The 16,066-nt window shown below is 34.8% G+C and overlaps 1 protein-coding gene across 10 annotated transcripts in view; it reads left to right on the plus strand.

Moving 5' to 3' along the window:
• LOC111056919 (protein transport protein Sec16A) overlaps positions 1 to 16,066 on the plus strand; it is a 78,150-nt gene that overhangs the window by 13,260 nt on the left and 48,824 nt on the right. For 9 of the 10 annotated variants that reach the window (XM_039433643.1, XM_039433642.1, XM_039433644.1 and 6 more), the window contains exons 6-10: positions 4,035 to 4,437; positions 7,276 to 7,481; positions 9,155 to 9,287; positions 13,941 to 14,138; positions 15,832 to 16,029. In XM_039433643.1, the coding sequence (XP_039289577.1) occupies positions 4,035 to 4,437; positions 7,276 to 7,481; positions 9,155 to 9,287; positions 13,941 to 14,138; positions 15,832 to 16,029 (1,138 nt within the window). The remainder of the gene's footprint in view (positions 1 to 4,034; positions 4,438 to 7,275; positions 7,482 to 9,154; positions 9,288 to 13,940; positions 14,139 to 15,831; positions 16,030 to 16,066) is intronic. The other variant, XM_039433645.1, reaches the window with a different exon arrangement.

The following is a 16,066-nucleotide window of genomic DNA, read 5'->3' on the forward strand; positions in this document are numbered from 1 at the left end:
TTCGATGTTTTTGAACGGGTAGTATTATAGTCAACTGTCTACTAACGTTGATGGAAAGATACATTTCAAGATTTTCTATGTTTTTTGAACGGGTAGTATTATAGTCCACTAGACAGCTGATTTATGATTAATAATTCTAAAGTCTGATTTTTACGGTAATATTGGCGTTCAAAGGAGACTCCTTATCCTTTTGTATTATCCTTAAAATGCAAAATTTCAAAAAACCGTATGTACCAAAAAAACATACAAACATAAAGAGAAATGCAAAAACGTCGACTTGAATTTTAGACCTCACTTCGCTTAGTCAATAATAATAAAAAGAAGATTCATTTGCATCAATTGTGAAATTTTAATGAGTTCATATATGCGTTAGAACAAGGCAGTAGATGAAGTAATCATGTAATCAGATGCAGTTTCATGGTTGTGACTAGAGAGTCTGTGAAGGATTGCTCTGTTTTGGGTTCTCAGGATGCAGCCGTGTTTCTGGCTGGGGGAAACGATATCGCAAAAAATGAAGCCAAATCTTTTATATCAGCACTACGCAGGAAACTCATAGAAATGAGACACACGAGAGTATTTGTTTTTGATGTTCCTCATAGGCACGATCTCCCCAGCTGGTCATGCGTGAATAAATCTGTGGCGTGGGCGAATTCTGAGCTGCGAAAAATCTGTATGAATTTCACCAACGTTACAGTTTTGGAGTTGAGTGGGCTCGGAAAACGTTTCCATACACGTCATGGGCACCATTTAAATAAGCTGGGGAAACACTATATTGCATCCAACATCTTGAAAGAGCTTTATAAAGAGGTCGATTCTGTTATGAGTGAGCCTATACCATTAAAAAACTAGTCGATTCAGCCGAGATTGATAGTAACCAATGTCGGCTGGATTTTAGGATTAATGAGGGAACATCTGCACAAAGAAATCCTGCGCCGGTATTTAAGGTTTTAAAATTTATTCACCAAAACATAAGATCATTGTACAACAAATTAGATAGGTTAGAAATATTCATTGACTCAGAGAAGCCAGATTTTCTTATTTTAACTGAGCATGGTCTAAGAGATAGCGAGATAGATTGTACCAACGTGAATAGTATGCGACTTATTGACAGTTATTGTAGAGTAAATAAGAATATGGGAGGTGTTTGTATATATTATAGTGGAATACATTGTGTTGATCAGCAACCATTAGAAATTTTTAAAGTTAATGTTAATCAATATTGTATAGAGGGTTGCATTGAACTAGCCTGTTGTAGATTCAATTTAAACAAGCAAACACACATTCTTCTGGGTGTCTACCGGCCACCAAATGGTGATTTAAACTTGTTCTTTAAAAATTTTACCAATGTCATGGAGATATTATTGGAAAACATTGGTATCAGATTTATTTGCGTGGGTGATTTCAATGCTGATTTTTTGTCAGACTCCCCTCAACGTAAGGCTTTCTTCAGCATAATGAGTCAATTTAGTTTAAATTATAACATTAAGGTTCCAACCAGGATAACAACTCATAGTAGAACGGCAATAGATAACATAATTACCAGTGATACATTAACAAACATAAAAGTAGATGTAATACATTCATGGCTTTCCGACCACACCGCTCAATCCATAGAAGTGTCATTGGGTCAACGTTCTCACAAACAAAAATCTCTCACAATGACACTATTACTTTTCGGAATTGCAGTACGGATAATATGAACAGTTTGGAGGCATCTCTGGCAGATGTAGACTGGAATTTCAGCTATGTCAATGTAAAAGATACTAATTTGAAGTATAAGATTTTTTATAATATTTTCCTTCATTTCTATAATATGCATTGTCCCTTAGTAACCAAAACATTGTAAAAAACTAAAAACTTGAAACAAAACTGGATTACAAAAGAAATTGAACAAACAAGAATTCTACTTAAAATCGCAACATGTAGGGCACAATCAGTTGCTAATTTTGACACTTCACTTATAAACAAAGTCAAAAAACACTATGACCGATTAGTAGTAGATGCAAAGAAAGAATTCTATGGCAACAAAATAAAGTATGCAACAAACAAATCTAAATCAAGTTGGAAGCTAATAAATCAATTTAGAGGGAAAGATTGCAATAGAAATAATGTACACATAGCACTCAATATTGAAAATAAACACATCACTGACCATCTAGAGATTGCTTCTACATTCAATACATTTTTCGCATCCGTGGCTGAAAGAGCTGGTGCTGTCTTAAAGGGATCTCATGAGTTATCAGGTGAAGAACTCGAAGATAATAACTCAGAAACATCACCAAATAAATTTGTTTTACATCCCACCCATGAAGGTGAAATATTGGAAATAATAAAAAATCTGAAGTCAAAATCTAGTGTAGGTTATGATGATGTTTCTATTAAGATTTTAAAGCATTGCAGGAGAGCAATAGTTTATCCACTGGTTTGCATAATTAATTCTATGTTTGAATATGGAATTTTCCCGGATCTTTTAAAAATAGCAAAAGTTCTTCCACTTTTCAAGAATGGTGACAAATTTGACATAAACAATTATAGACCCATATCAATATTGACAGCTCTCTCGAAAGTATTTGAAACAATTATTCTCATAAGACTTGTAGCATACTTGAAGGAACATGATCTTATATCTCCACATCAACATGGCTTTGTAAAGGATAGGTCGACTAGTACCGCTCTTATAGAATTTTTTGAAGGTGTGATACACGATCTAGAAGGCGGTAACTACACAACAGGTGTCATGATTGATCTTTCCAAAGCTTTCGACTGCATGAATCACAAGCTACTTCTGAAGAAGTTAGTAAGTCTAGGGATATGCGGTAAAGAAAATAAATTGGTGGAGTCGTATCTAACTGATCGTTACCAGTTTGTTTCCATCCATAGTGATCGTCATGGTATTGCATCATCAGATCTAGTTAAAATGACATCAGGAGTGCCTCAAGGATCTATTTTGGGACCTCTTCTCTTTATTCTGTACATAAATGATATTTCTCTTGCAGTTCCACAAAATAAACTTACATTATATGCAGATGACACCTCCTTAATTTTTTCCGATTGCAATTTAGAAGAACTTGAGAAAAAATGTAACCTACTATCTAACAGTTTAGCTCAATATTTTAATTCTATTTCCCTCTCAGTAAATTCAAAGAAAAGTCGACTCATAGATTTCAGCCTCAGACAAAATCATATAGAACCTAAATTATACATTGGCTGTGATCCTGTAGAAAATACAGACTCTGTTAATTTACTTGGTCTAGAGATAGATTCAAAATTTTTATGGGATTTGCACATTGAAAAACTAATTAATTCTGTGAGTAAGGGGCTGTTTGTTTTGAGAAATATGGTGAGATTAGTGCCCGTATCAGTCTCAAAAATGGTTTATTTTGCCTTATTTTATTCACATGTGTCATATGGTATAGAGTTGTGGGGTGGTTGTGCTAATATACACTTCCAAAAAATATTCAGGCTTCAAAAAAGAGCAATACGTTACCTGGCTGGCCTCAGTTTCAATGATTCGTGTAGAGATGCTTTTGTAGACTTGAAAATTCTAACACTCCCATCAGTTTACATATATAACTCTTGATTTTCATACATAGAAACATTTCCACATTCAAAACACAGGCTGATTCACATAACTACAACACAAGGGGGAAAAATAGACTAGCCATACAACAACACAGATTGAAAATCTATGAGAAACTACCAACCTATCTAGGAGCAAAGTTACATAATAAATTACCCCCTGAATTGCAAACCTTGTCTGACATTAAAAAATTCAAGAGAGATTTGTACACTCTTCTCATTTCCAAGGCGGTGTATAGCTTGGAAGAATTAACAGTTTTATGTCTTGACTAGTTTATAATTAAAAGTAGGCTAAATACTGTGTAGTCTAGAGTTTTAAGAATTGTTGACATTTTGTAATATGTATTTGTATTGCTGCTTGTGACGATATTCAACTGTATAATGTTCACATTTGCTGTGTTGAATAAAGAAATATTATTATTATTATTATTATTATATTTTCTGTGTGGTTTCAGGGGACATGAACGAGGTCCGCCTAGTAGCAGGGCAGGGAGACGAGCAACCTCCGCCCCTGGGCCAGCGGCTAGTTCCCGGACAGCCGAGTGACGATGAGATGTCCTCCAACCCAGTAACTGCCCCCAACAGGAGTCAAGGGCCCCCGGCAGCTGGTGCTGCCTCCAGGGGCCAAGTGCCGCCTGCAGCTGGGGCCGCCTCCAGGGGCCAAGTGCCACCTGCAGCTGGTTCCGCCTCCAGGAGCCAAGCTCCGCCCCCCGGGTCGAGAGGTGAGGTGGATGGAGGCGGTGGTGAGGGTGAGGAAGGCGGCAGACGCGTGAGGGTAGGGAGGCAGGGGGCGGCTGAACAACAGACGCCCGGTGATGGACAGGATAGTGATGCTGGTACCAATGCGACCAATACTGGGTGAGTGAATAATGAAGTTTTTCTAAAAAAAATCTAAAATTAAAAAAAATAGTCACTCTGAAGATAGAGCTCAGTGTTATGAAATGTTTCTGGTATTAACTTATGACAATGATGTGTCTTTTTAATCTTTGTGGAGCTCATCTTGATCCATTTCATTTGTCAACTTTGCAGTTCAAGAAAGCTTGTGCAGCCCTATACCCACCATCTTTCCGCCGGTAATTCTATGTAGGTTATTATCTTTTTTTTTTGAATCTTCTTTTCTCTTCACCCTGGTCTCCATAGTCATCATCATCATCTTCATTGTCAGAATCATCTCCAGCATCATCATCATCATCATCAGCATCTTCATCTCTCATAAAATTTATATAAATTTCCTCTTATTAGTAATGATTTTATTTTTGCATCTCTTTTTTTCAATTAATTTTATCTAAATTCGCATTATATTATTCAGATTTTGATTATCATTTTTATTTTATTTTATTTTATTAGTTTTTAGTTTATTAGTTAATTTTTTTTTTTTTTTTTTTTTTTTTTTTTTTTTTTTTTTTAGTTTATCACGCTTAGTTTTATAACTTTATTCAGTTTTGTAGTTTGCTTTTTGTTATTTTTATTATTTTCAGGAGTATATTTTATTTATTGTGTTAAAATATATATTTTTAAGAAATTGATGTATTTTCTATTGTTTTGATTGGGGAGCAATTTTTGGGGCTTGCCCTGTATGCGCCCATATTGTAATTAAATAAATAAATAAATAAATAAAACTTTACACCTTGACATATATAGCCTATACTGTACTATCTATATTCTATAATAAAGGAGAGAAATGGCTTATACATGGCTCATTATGGCTTATGTATGGGATAGGAAATTCATGAATGACGCATCAACACATCTGAACTACTGGACTGATTGGTGAAGATGATTTCGAAAATGTTTTATTTCTTTGAAAATTGAGTTTTAACCTTCTTCTTGTTCCAGCAATCGGATTTTTAACTTAATTATGTGTAATGCTAGTTCGCCTCCATGGTGCACATTAGGTAACGCCAAATGGACTAGCAAATAATGGCGGTCAGACAAACTTATGTTCTCCTGACCGAAAACTACACAACATCTCAAATAAATTGGAAATATACAGTGTATGTCCAGGCATTTGAGACTCATGAACTATATATTTATTGTCTATTTGTCATACGCTAAATAATAATACTGGACTGATTAACTTGAAATATTGCATATCGTTTATCGTAGTAATTTACCGTACTTAATTAACATAAATTAATTAACTTTATTTACCATACCGAGGATGGTTATAGCCCTGTTTTAAAAGATTCAAGACTTCAGTAGGTCAAGTTTTTAATTAGACCTTTGCAGAGCACGGGGTTAATTATACTTGAGGCTGTGCAAAGGCTAAAAATATTTTTTTTTGTTTTTCCAAGTTTTTCTTTCCAAAATTAATTTACTTTATTTACCGTACCGAGGATGGTTATAGGCCTGTTTTAAATTATTCATGATTTCAGTAGGTCAAGCTTTTAATTAGACCTTTGCGGGGCACGGGGTTAATTATACTTATTTACCATAAATTAATTTACTTAATTTACCGTACCGAGGATGGTTATAGGCCTGTTTTAAATTATTCATGATTTCAGTAGGTCAAGCTTTTAATTAGACCTTTGCGGGGCACGGGGTTAATTATACTTATTTACCATAAATTAATTTACTTTATTTACCGTACCGAGGATGGTTATAGGCCTGTTTTAAATTATTCATGATTTCAGTAGGTCAAGCTTTTATTAGACCTTTGCGGGGCACGGGGTTAATTATACTTATTTACCATAAATTAATTTACTTAATTTACCGTACCGAGGATGGTTATAGGCCTGTTTTAAATTATTCATGATTTCAGTAGGTCAAGCTTTTAATTAGACCTTTGCGGGGCACGGGGTTAATTATACTTATTTACCATAAATTAATTTACTTTATTACCGTACCGAGGATGGTTATAGGCCTGTTTTAAATTATTCATGATTTCAGTAGGTCAAGCTTTTAATTAGACCTTTGCGGGGCACGGGGTTAATTATACTTATTTACCATAAATTAATTTACTTTATTTACCGTACCGAGGATGGTTATAGGCCTGTTTTAAATTATTCATGATTTCAGTAGGTCAAGTTTTTAATTAGCCCTTTGCGGAGCACGAGGTTACCTGATATTTTGTAATGAATTGAACAAATACAATTTGTAATAAATTATTGACATCAATCCTCAACACTATAGTGAGGTCCACGTTATAATAACAGTGGAGAAAGATAGGAGAACAACGTTGCCGATCCTCTGTCTTGTCAATGCCTTCCATAGACGGTAGCTGATACAGGTTTATTGATGTAATATTAACTGTTCATTCTAGTTTAAAATAACCAATTATGTTTTATTAAGCAAGAAATTATATTTTTCAATATTTCATAATGAATAAATTTTCATAATTAAGATGAAATATTTTGTTAATTGATTATTAATTCCACATTGTTAAAAGACAATATGACAACAGAGCAAAGCGAGAAAGAGATAGCGCTATCCGTTTTGTTGAATGATAGACAAGGATAGCAATACCATTGCTAATCAAACACTGCCATTATAACGTGGACCTCACTATAGTTCAATTATTCCAGTACATTGGGGATCACAAATGATACTCAATTTTTGATTTGAGTGAACCATTCATTAATGAATGAAATCTCACTATAGTTCAATTATTCGAGTATCTTGGGGAGAACAAATGATACTCATTTTTAATTTTAGAGAATCATTAATTAATGCATCAAATCTCGTTGTGTTTTGCAGTCCTAACACTGCACCGGGAGATGCATCGTCTCGCGGAGGCATGCAGCGCTTCGTGTTGGGCCACAACAACTCGACAGGGGGTGAAGATGAGGAGGATGAGGGGGCCCTCAGTGGTGACGAGGCAGATGCCCCCGCAAGTGGCACGGGGGGCCCCAGTGGACCGCCGCCCCCCGGCTTTCATCGTATGGTCGTCGGCGAGCTCAGAGGTCAGTTGATTATGTCACATTCTACACTAACTGTACAAAGTATCAATCAATATCAAACCACTACCTCCGTAAACAGAGGAGGTAGTGATCAAACCCATCCATATTGATATTTTCTCGTATTTTGAATCTTGGACAGTCCAGTCAAATGCTCGTTTATCAGGAACCAGCCCCGAAAGAATTTTCCTCGACGGTTCTATATGTATTTTGGGGCGCTAAACTCGAATCTAAAATTTGCTGACACGCCAGAGGGCGGCTTCACCCCCAAAACCCCCTATAATTTTGGACTTCTTTCAATTTTTCCATTCAATCTCGAAAACCTTGAGTTTCTCAAGAACAATCATTCTCAACAAAATTAAAGAGAATAAAATTTCCAATAAATTTAGTTGTCGCGCAGGACTCTACTATTTTTGGTTCTAGAGCTACGAATTTTCAAAAAAAGGGGTATTATTCAAGGGTTTTTGAACTATGCAAACTCACCACTTTCACCCTATACAACTTGAATATTTTCCTAGTAATGATGAAAGAACAATTATGTGTCAGCAAATTTCGATTCGAATTTAGAGCCCCAAAATATACGTATAGAACCGTCGAGAAAAACTCTTTCGGGGCTGTTTCCTGAAAAACGACCATTTGACTGGACTAATAGATACTTGATTTACAATCTCACATGATCACAAATCAAATCGAATTTCATTTTCAATGTTCAAGCCTCGTTTACCAACGCAGCAATATGAGTAGATATCGAATTACGGGAATTTGTAGAAATGGGAACGGTCTACAACATATTTTCAACTCAGCAGTTCCTTGCGCCAAACCACTGTGCCGTAAAACAAGTGTTGTTGCGGTTTCGTATTTCGCAATTGGTTGATCATATATTTTTCTCTATAATTCTAGCTTTCTTATAAATGAAGATAAAAAGATTCTGATACCGGATTTGGATCCAGCCCTCCAAATGTCAGATTTTCGAAAATACCAAAAAATAAGGAAGTTTCAGCTACTTTTATTATATTTTTTACTGCTCAAGGTGACTAGATCTCTATTGTAAGTTAGCGTTTACAATGTCATTTCACCCACTTTCATGCAGTTTGCACCCAAATGGAAAAGTTGGTCGAAAAGTTTTATAAAAGTAGCTCAATGAACTGTCATATGATTTTGCAAATTGCCAGAATGGATCTGGGCACACATTTACATAAATATATGTGGCACTGGATCAACAACAAATTCAAAAGACGGGCTTTTCTGAAAAGAAATGGCCAAAGTTCACAAAATAAAAATGATGTTTGAAAGTGACAAATCAAATCACTAACGTCACATCGCTACAGAAAAATGATACAATATATTTATACACAAAGAGTAATTAAACATTGATTTAAATTTCTAATACTGCTTTTAGTGAGATATGTATTCGCAGTGTAACACTGGAATATTGTCTGACACTGAAGATGACACCATAGTAGTTGAAACATGTATGAAACTTTTCAATAATTTGGTGATATTATTAGACAATATTCTAGTGTTCCATTAATGATTCCAAGCTTTATTTATATGTTCATTTTAATGAAAAACAAATTATCAACCACTTACATTTTATGTTTGTGTATTTTATTCAATTTGTGTTTTTCACTATGGTAAAGTACCACAGCACAACTGTAATATTCTATTTAATTTTGTAGGAAAGGAAAAGGATGTCGATCGGTCGAGGGACAAGGATACAGATGCCGAGGACCGTGAGAAAGACAGAGATACAGAGTATTCGGACTCTGAATATAGAGGGAACCGATCCAGGAAGTCCCGGCCAAGGAGAGAGTGAGTAGCTCTTTTATCAGAAGTGTTTTCGGTTTTGGGGGTTTGAAGTTCATTCACTCTCAGAGATTTTTACAATGCTTTTGAAAGTCTGTTGATAATGCTTTGTCTTGTCACACCTTGAAGTGTTTTGGGGGTCAAAGTTGATTTGTTTTCGGCACAATTCGTGTGTGGGTTGCAGTTTGATTAGGTTTAATTGTATTGTTTCAAGTAACTAATGTCTTCATTATGTCTTCCTTAACATTTATTGCTTCGTATTGAAATACATTGTCTTGACATTAAGATTGTTTCTACATTAAGGGCCGGTTTCCGAGCTCGGGATTTAGCTAACTTCTGGACTTTGAACAGATGGAGTCAGAAAATTGGCTTTCCGAAACGGGGCGTAGTCGTAGTTTTTATGATAATCTTTATTTTCTCATTTCAATAATTGGAAACGTTTTTCTTGACGAAATGAAACATTCTTAAATAATTCAAAATAGCTGAAACTTCACACTATTTTCCCTTTATTTTATTTTTTGTTCAATCCTCTAGTCTTTTAAAATTGAATTTAAACGTGGACTGCCACTACGCCCCGTTTCGGAAAGCAAATTTTTGCTGTTTAAAGTCTAGAACTTAGCTAAATCCCGAGCTCGGAAACCGGCCCTTAGATTGCCATGACAATAAGATTGTTTCTACATTAAGATTGTCTTGACATTGACATGAAGAATGGCCCATATGAATAAAACCAGAGCAAATGCTCATGAGCAAAAGCATGGAGCATAAAGTTTTGCTCATGATCATCAGGTAGAAGCATAAGCATTTGCTCATTTCTATATGAATAAGCTTTACCTTATACTCTTACCTTATGCTCCTGAATTCTGGAGCAAATGCTCACGTATTTTAAAGATTTTTCATCAGCTGATTCGCCTTTGTGGCCTTACTTTGTTTTTATAGCTCACGTAAGCGCTAAATATGCAAGTTAGGGCTTGTGTTTGCGTCGTCTGCTCTGTTTTCTATTTATGAATTGAGTTCTAGGTTAGTTGAGTTTAGAACTTTGAAATAATAGCGTGAAAAATGTCACCTCTATAATAATCTTTAGCATATCTTATAATATCAATAGCCTTCTTATAATCGTCTACACTCTCATCTTTTTAAATGCCTATTTCCTATTCTGTGATGGTTATCTTTATATCGGATAGGTATCTTTCGTATTTATCCTTTTGCAGGAATAATGGTGATATATTTCATGGTTGAATCTAAAAAGAGTTTTATAGTTTTAAACTAGTGGTTGTGATCGTGTCTGGTATAGTTTCCTCTTACTCACACGAATTAGTTGAGCCATTTTACTATGAGCAAAAGGTGAAAAGCTGATCCAGAGTAGACTCACCTTTTTTGAAGCATTTGCTTCAAAAGTTGAGCAAATGCTCTAGTTTATTCATACAATTTTGAGCAAAAGCTTTTACTTTTGAGCAAATGCTCAAACTATTTTTTTGATGAGCTTGAGCAAAAGGTTTTGCTCACGTTTATTCATAGAAAATGAAGCAAATGCTCCATATTTTAGAAGTATAAGCAAGTGCTCAACTTTATTCATATGGCCCATTGTCTTGACATTGACTACAAGACAGTCATGAAAGACAAACTCTCAAAGCTGTTCCAAGTTCCGGGGGACTAGTTGATTTGTATTGAGTGAGGAATATGTATGTGGGTTTACAGCTGAAGGTTCTATTTTATTAATTCAAGAACTGAATGTTGTTAACGCTTTGCTTTGTTTCATATGCACTTTGTTCATAAATACGACATAACCGTCCGTTCATTCATTCATTCTATAAGCTCGTAGTAGACTATTTCACCCTATCTCTTTCAAATAATTAAGTTTATGATATTACGAATAGTAGAATAATTATGAATGAGAGCGAACAAACAACAGGGTTAATCCGAAACTAAAGCTCAACTTGCAACACATCCTGCCAAGATTTTCGAGAGTAGAAATTCATTGACAAGAAGGGCTCATCGTTTTTGACCGAGTGAAGTGAGGTCTAAGATTCAAGTCGACGGTTTGGCATTTATCTTAGAGCCGTTTGCACAGTGCCAGTTTAAACTCAATTTCATTTTAAACTGGATTAAATCCGTATCAAGTCTCGTTTGTTATAATGTGTTTCATTTTGAGTTTAAGCCACCAGCTGATTAAATTCAGTTGAACCTTTGACTGTGCAAACTGCCCTTAATGTTTAAATGTTTGAATGTTTATATGTTGCGCATTTACGGCGATACGCGTTAATAGATCTTCATGAAATTTGACAGGTATGTTCTTTTTTTAATTGCGCGTTGACGTATATACAAGGTTTTTGGAAATTTTGCATTTCAAGGATAATATAAAAGGAAAAAGGAGCCTCCTTCATAAGCCAATATAAGAGTAAAAATCAGACTATAGAATTATTCATCATGAATCAGCTGACAACTGATTACACAGATGTGTGGAGAAGCCAGTCTATTGCTGTATTTCCATAAGGTCTATAGTCTCAATCAGGTACTTGTGGATGAGAATACTGCGTGAAGTCTACTGTTCACAGAACCACTAGTTATTTTAGTGGTGAACTCTTGATAGAATCTGAAACTGTGCTCATAGAAATGGTAGGTTAACTTGAAGTCTCTATCGAAAACTTTTGCTTCATGAAATAAGGAATTTATATAAATATAGAGTGGCTCAAAAGACATTATCCATGAAGTTCAGTGACTTTTGGGCCACTCTGTACTTCTTGTATGAATGTTCATTGTCATCTTATCATATCTATCAAATTATTTAAAAAACATGATCACATAATATGACTGCACTAATAGTTATATGTTGTGTTAGGCTGGCCACTAACGGTAGGATGCATGTTTATCATGCACACACACTCATATTCATCATGCATGTCTTGTCATCAGCGAGAGGCTTCTAACTTGAAATAGACAACCAATAACAATAAATAAACCACTGGAAAATTGCAAATTATAATGAAAAAAAAAAGAATTTGATTCAAATAGAGCAGTGAAGAAAGAATAAACAATAAAAAATCGAAGATACAGAAACCTAGCCTCAAAAAATGCTGTCTTACCGTTAGAGACCAGCCTTTTACTACAAGCTGATGTTTGTCCATTGTGATAACTTTCAACTTCTCTGTAGGAATTTAAATTTAAATTAAATACCAAATGTTTATAACTAAGAGTATCATGTGAAAATTGAAAAAAATCGTAAGTAGGTCTACCATTTTTTCAACTTCACGACAACTCTCACGAAATGTTTTGACATATAGGGACGGTTTCCGAGTTCGGGATTTAGCTAAGTTCTAGACTTTAACTGGTTTTAAACTCTGGAGTCTGAAAATTGGCTTTCCGAGTCAGAGCGTTAACGTAGTCGAGGACTCAAATAAACCCTGGAGTTTATAATTTCGCTTTCTGAGTGAAGGGCATATAAGTCCAGGACTTGAGTTAGATTCTCGTCTCTTCCCGAGTCAAGGATTTATCAAAAATAGTCAAGTCCAGAACTTAAAACAGCGTGATTTTAAACTCTCGACTGGGATAGGGTTTTAATTTAAGCTCTAGACTTAACCGATCAAACACAATTCAGTTATTGTTTTGGAGTAGATGAATAGCCAAATAAATGTCATGGAATACCTAAATTATTTGAAATAGTCCATCTAAATTCATGATTTATAGTTTGCAAGTTTATTTTGGATAAAGTTCTTCATAATATTATGCGTAAAAAACTAACCTCATTTTACGACTGTGACATAACATAAAATGTTCAAGAAAAATAATTCAAGGATTGCCTTGGAATTTTATCTCCCAATCTGAATATTATTAATCAATGCCGTATTCAACATATTATTGATAATAATATAACAATAATGAATTATTATTCCAGTATTTTTTTCAAAACAAATACGTTTTCCAACTCAATAGGCAGCATACTAAAATTTTCATTCCAAAATCAATGATAAATAATAGCATAACCTAAGATGAAATGTTTATTTTTTTATTCATGTTTCAGAAGGTTAGGTTTGCTTTGAATTTAGGCTATAGACCTAAACCATACAAAGAAATCGAAACGTATTTTCACAAAATAATTATTGTTACAAAATAGTTTGGGGAGCATTTGAATTATCCCGCTGCAATCAGCTGTTTTGCTATAGGCCTAATGCCAACAATACAACAGCAAAATATTGAGAATTTCCCTCATGTTTACTGCGTTGAAGTCCTGGACTTATAAGTCGAGAACTTAATAGACCCCGGAGTTTAGAACATAAACCCGTGACTCAGAAAGTTGATTTAAACCCGAAAGCTTATTTTAGTCCTGGACTCTGTAAGTCCAGAACTTGTAGATCCCGAGCTCGGAAACCGGCCCATAATGTAATTTCCAAGTAAGTGAAAATGTCATTATATTTCGAAACATGTCGTGAGTAATAAAATAGATTTGAAAATTGGGTACTTTGATTTTTTCTAATTTTTACATGTAGCCCGTACCAAAAAAAGTAGATACTAACGATTTCATGCTATAGGCCTACATAATGATATTTGTCCACTGCTAAATTGAAATCTAGTGTAGTGCTGTGGTGGCATGTGAACAGTGCACCGCTTTATGCTTGAGCTTGAGCTTGTGTGTGACGCGAGGCGTGTGTGTGCCTGTGCTTGCAGCAGCTACAGCGACGATCGCGACAGTCGCGACTGTGCCAGCGACAGAGAGCGCCACCATCACTACCACGACTACTGGGACCGGCACTGGGACAGCGGGGGCGGCAGTCCCAAGGCCGTGGGGGCGGCACCGCCTTCGGTCGGAGGCGGCAATTCCCGTCACAAGCATCGCGGTCAGCGGCGCGGAGATGATCGGCACAGGTAGTCACACTAGAGGCGGTGGAATGTACACCGATTTTCCCTACATTGAATAGAATAGACGGTGAAATATTGAAAACTATGTGCCCCAAATACCCCCAGAATTGAATAGAATAGACTAGAAATAAAATGTAGAATAGAAATAAAAAATAATAATTGATTGAAAAAGACTAAGAAATTGTCAAAAAACCACATATTTATTGATATTTAGAAAGACCGGTTCGGTTATTACAACATTGTCAATCTCTGACAAACTGCAACACACAACTTATCAGTTTATTAGAGTTTGACAATGGTGTAATAAACGAAACCGGTCTTTCTAAATATCAATAAATCTGTGGTTTTTGACAATTTCTTAGTCTTTTTCATTCAATATGAATAATTACCACAATATCAACTTCTCAACTACACAAAAAAAATACATCAAATTTACTTATTCAATTCATCAATTATCTTCCCCCCCCCCTAACTTCTCAAATTGTAGAGAATAATTATTTCTGAATGCCTTGCAATTCATGTAAAAAGTTAGATTTCATATGATAGATTAGATTCTAATTAGGGTTTGAGTCTTCAAATCCAGTGATGCTGAATAAAATGTAGTTTGTTACATCTATAAACTTGTTTCAAGTTCTGAAAGATAACATTATAAACAAAACTCGACCTACTTTGATCTCATATTATTCTATATACTCTCTTTTTAACTCGCCTTCATAGAATTGGTGACATGTACTCATTCTGTTAAAGCACTCGCATATTTTGCATAGTGTTTGCTTGTTCACTAAAAATCGGTTTTGCTAGGTGATGGTGTCATGTGTGGTAATTATATTTCGTATGATCATTTTAGTCAATCATATTTTATATCACATTATAAAAGTTCATTCTATAATGATATCAATGCAATAACTATATTACTAATATCGCTTTTTCATATTAGTAATAAATTCTTCAAGTAATCTTATTGAAATGTAATTAGTTAATATCAGCCTTAAGTTCGTTATTTTTGAATTGTTCCATCCAACCTTTCTGAATCAAAATTTTCTAATTTCATCCACATTCAATATAAATTTTCATTTAAATCTCATCAGTTACCGTATCTATTTTCAATTTACTACAATTCACTGATTAATCAAAGTATTGTTATATCGGAAACTCAGTTGTGATTATTCATTTATTGATTTATTTATCAATTTGTACAGAATCTCTTATCATAAAAATGATATTGGAAAAGGGGAAAAACAGGCGAACCCTTCAATATTCCTGTCCCATATTTAGATTTCATTCATTTCAAATTAATTTTATTTTCAGAAAGTACATTTTACAATATATTCCCCCTGAAAATTACTCCTCTAATATGAAACAATTCCGTGTTTAGAGGAGGAGTTAATACAACAATAGGCACAATACAAGAAAGAAAATGTTGACTTTCTACTGATGTAGTTTACAAGCATAAGCTATTCAAACATATTTACATACAATAATATTTACACATAAAACAATTGAAAGATATTAGTACTTTGTAATGGTAAAATATCTATCAGGAAATAAAAATCCAAGTACCCTCTATTAAAAACTTTTATCCACAACATGTTTCAACATCTTAGTGCCATTTTCAAGAATAGCCCCCGCCAAAAAGCTAATTTTGATGGTAAAATATCTATTTACACTATAATCTAATAAGATACTATATTTTTTCCAGCTACGATCATTCTCCTGAGTACAGAAGCGATGATGAATACGATCACAGAGATAGACACGATTATAGAGATCATAGGAGGGATAGAGACAGAGATAGGGATCGAGGAGAAACCGACAGAGACAGAAGACGGAGAAGTCCGAGGCCTTATCGAGATGACTACTACTATAGGGAGGATGTTGACTATAGGGATGATCCTAGGTAAGTGGTTTACTTATTTTAAACTCTTGTAAAATTA

Source organism: Nilaparvata lugens, chromosome 7 (assembly GCF_014356525.2).
Source record: "Nilaparvata lugens isolate BPH chromosome 7, ASM1435652v1, whole genome shotgun sequence".
Classification (NCBI taxonomy): domain Eukaryota; kingdom Metazoa; phylum Arthropoda; class Insecta; order Hemiptera; family Delphacidae; genus Nilaparvata; species Nilaparvata lugens.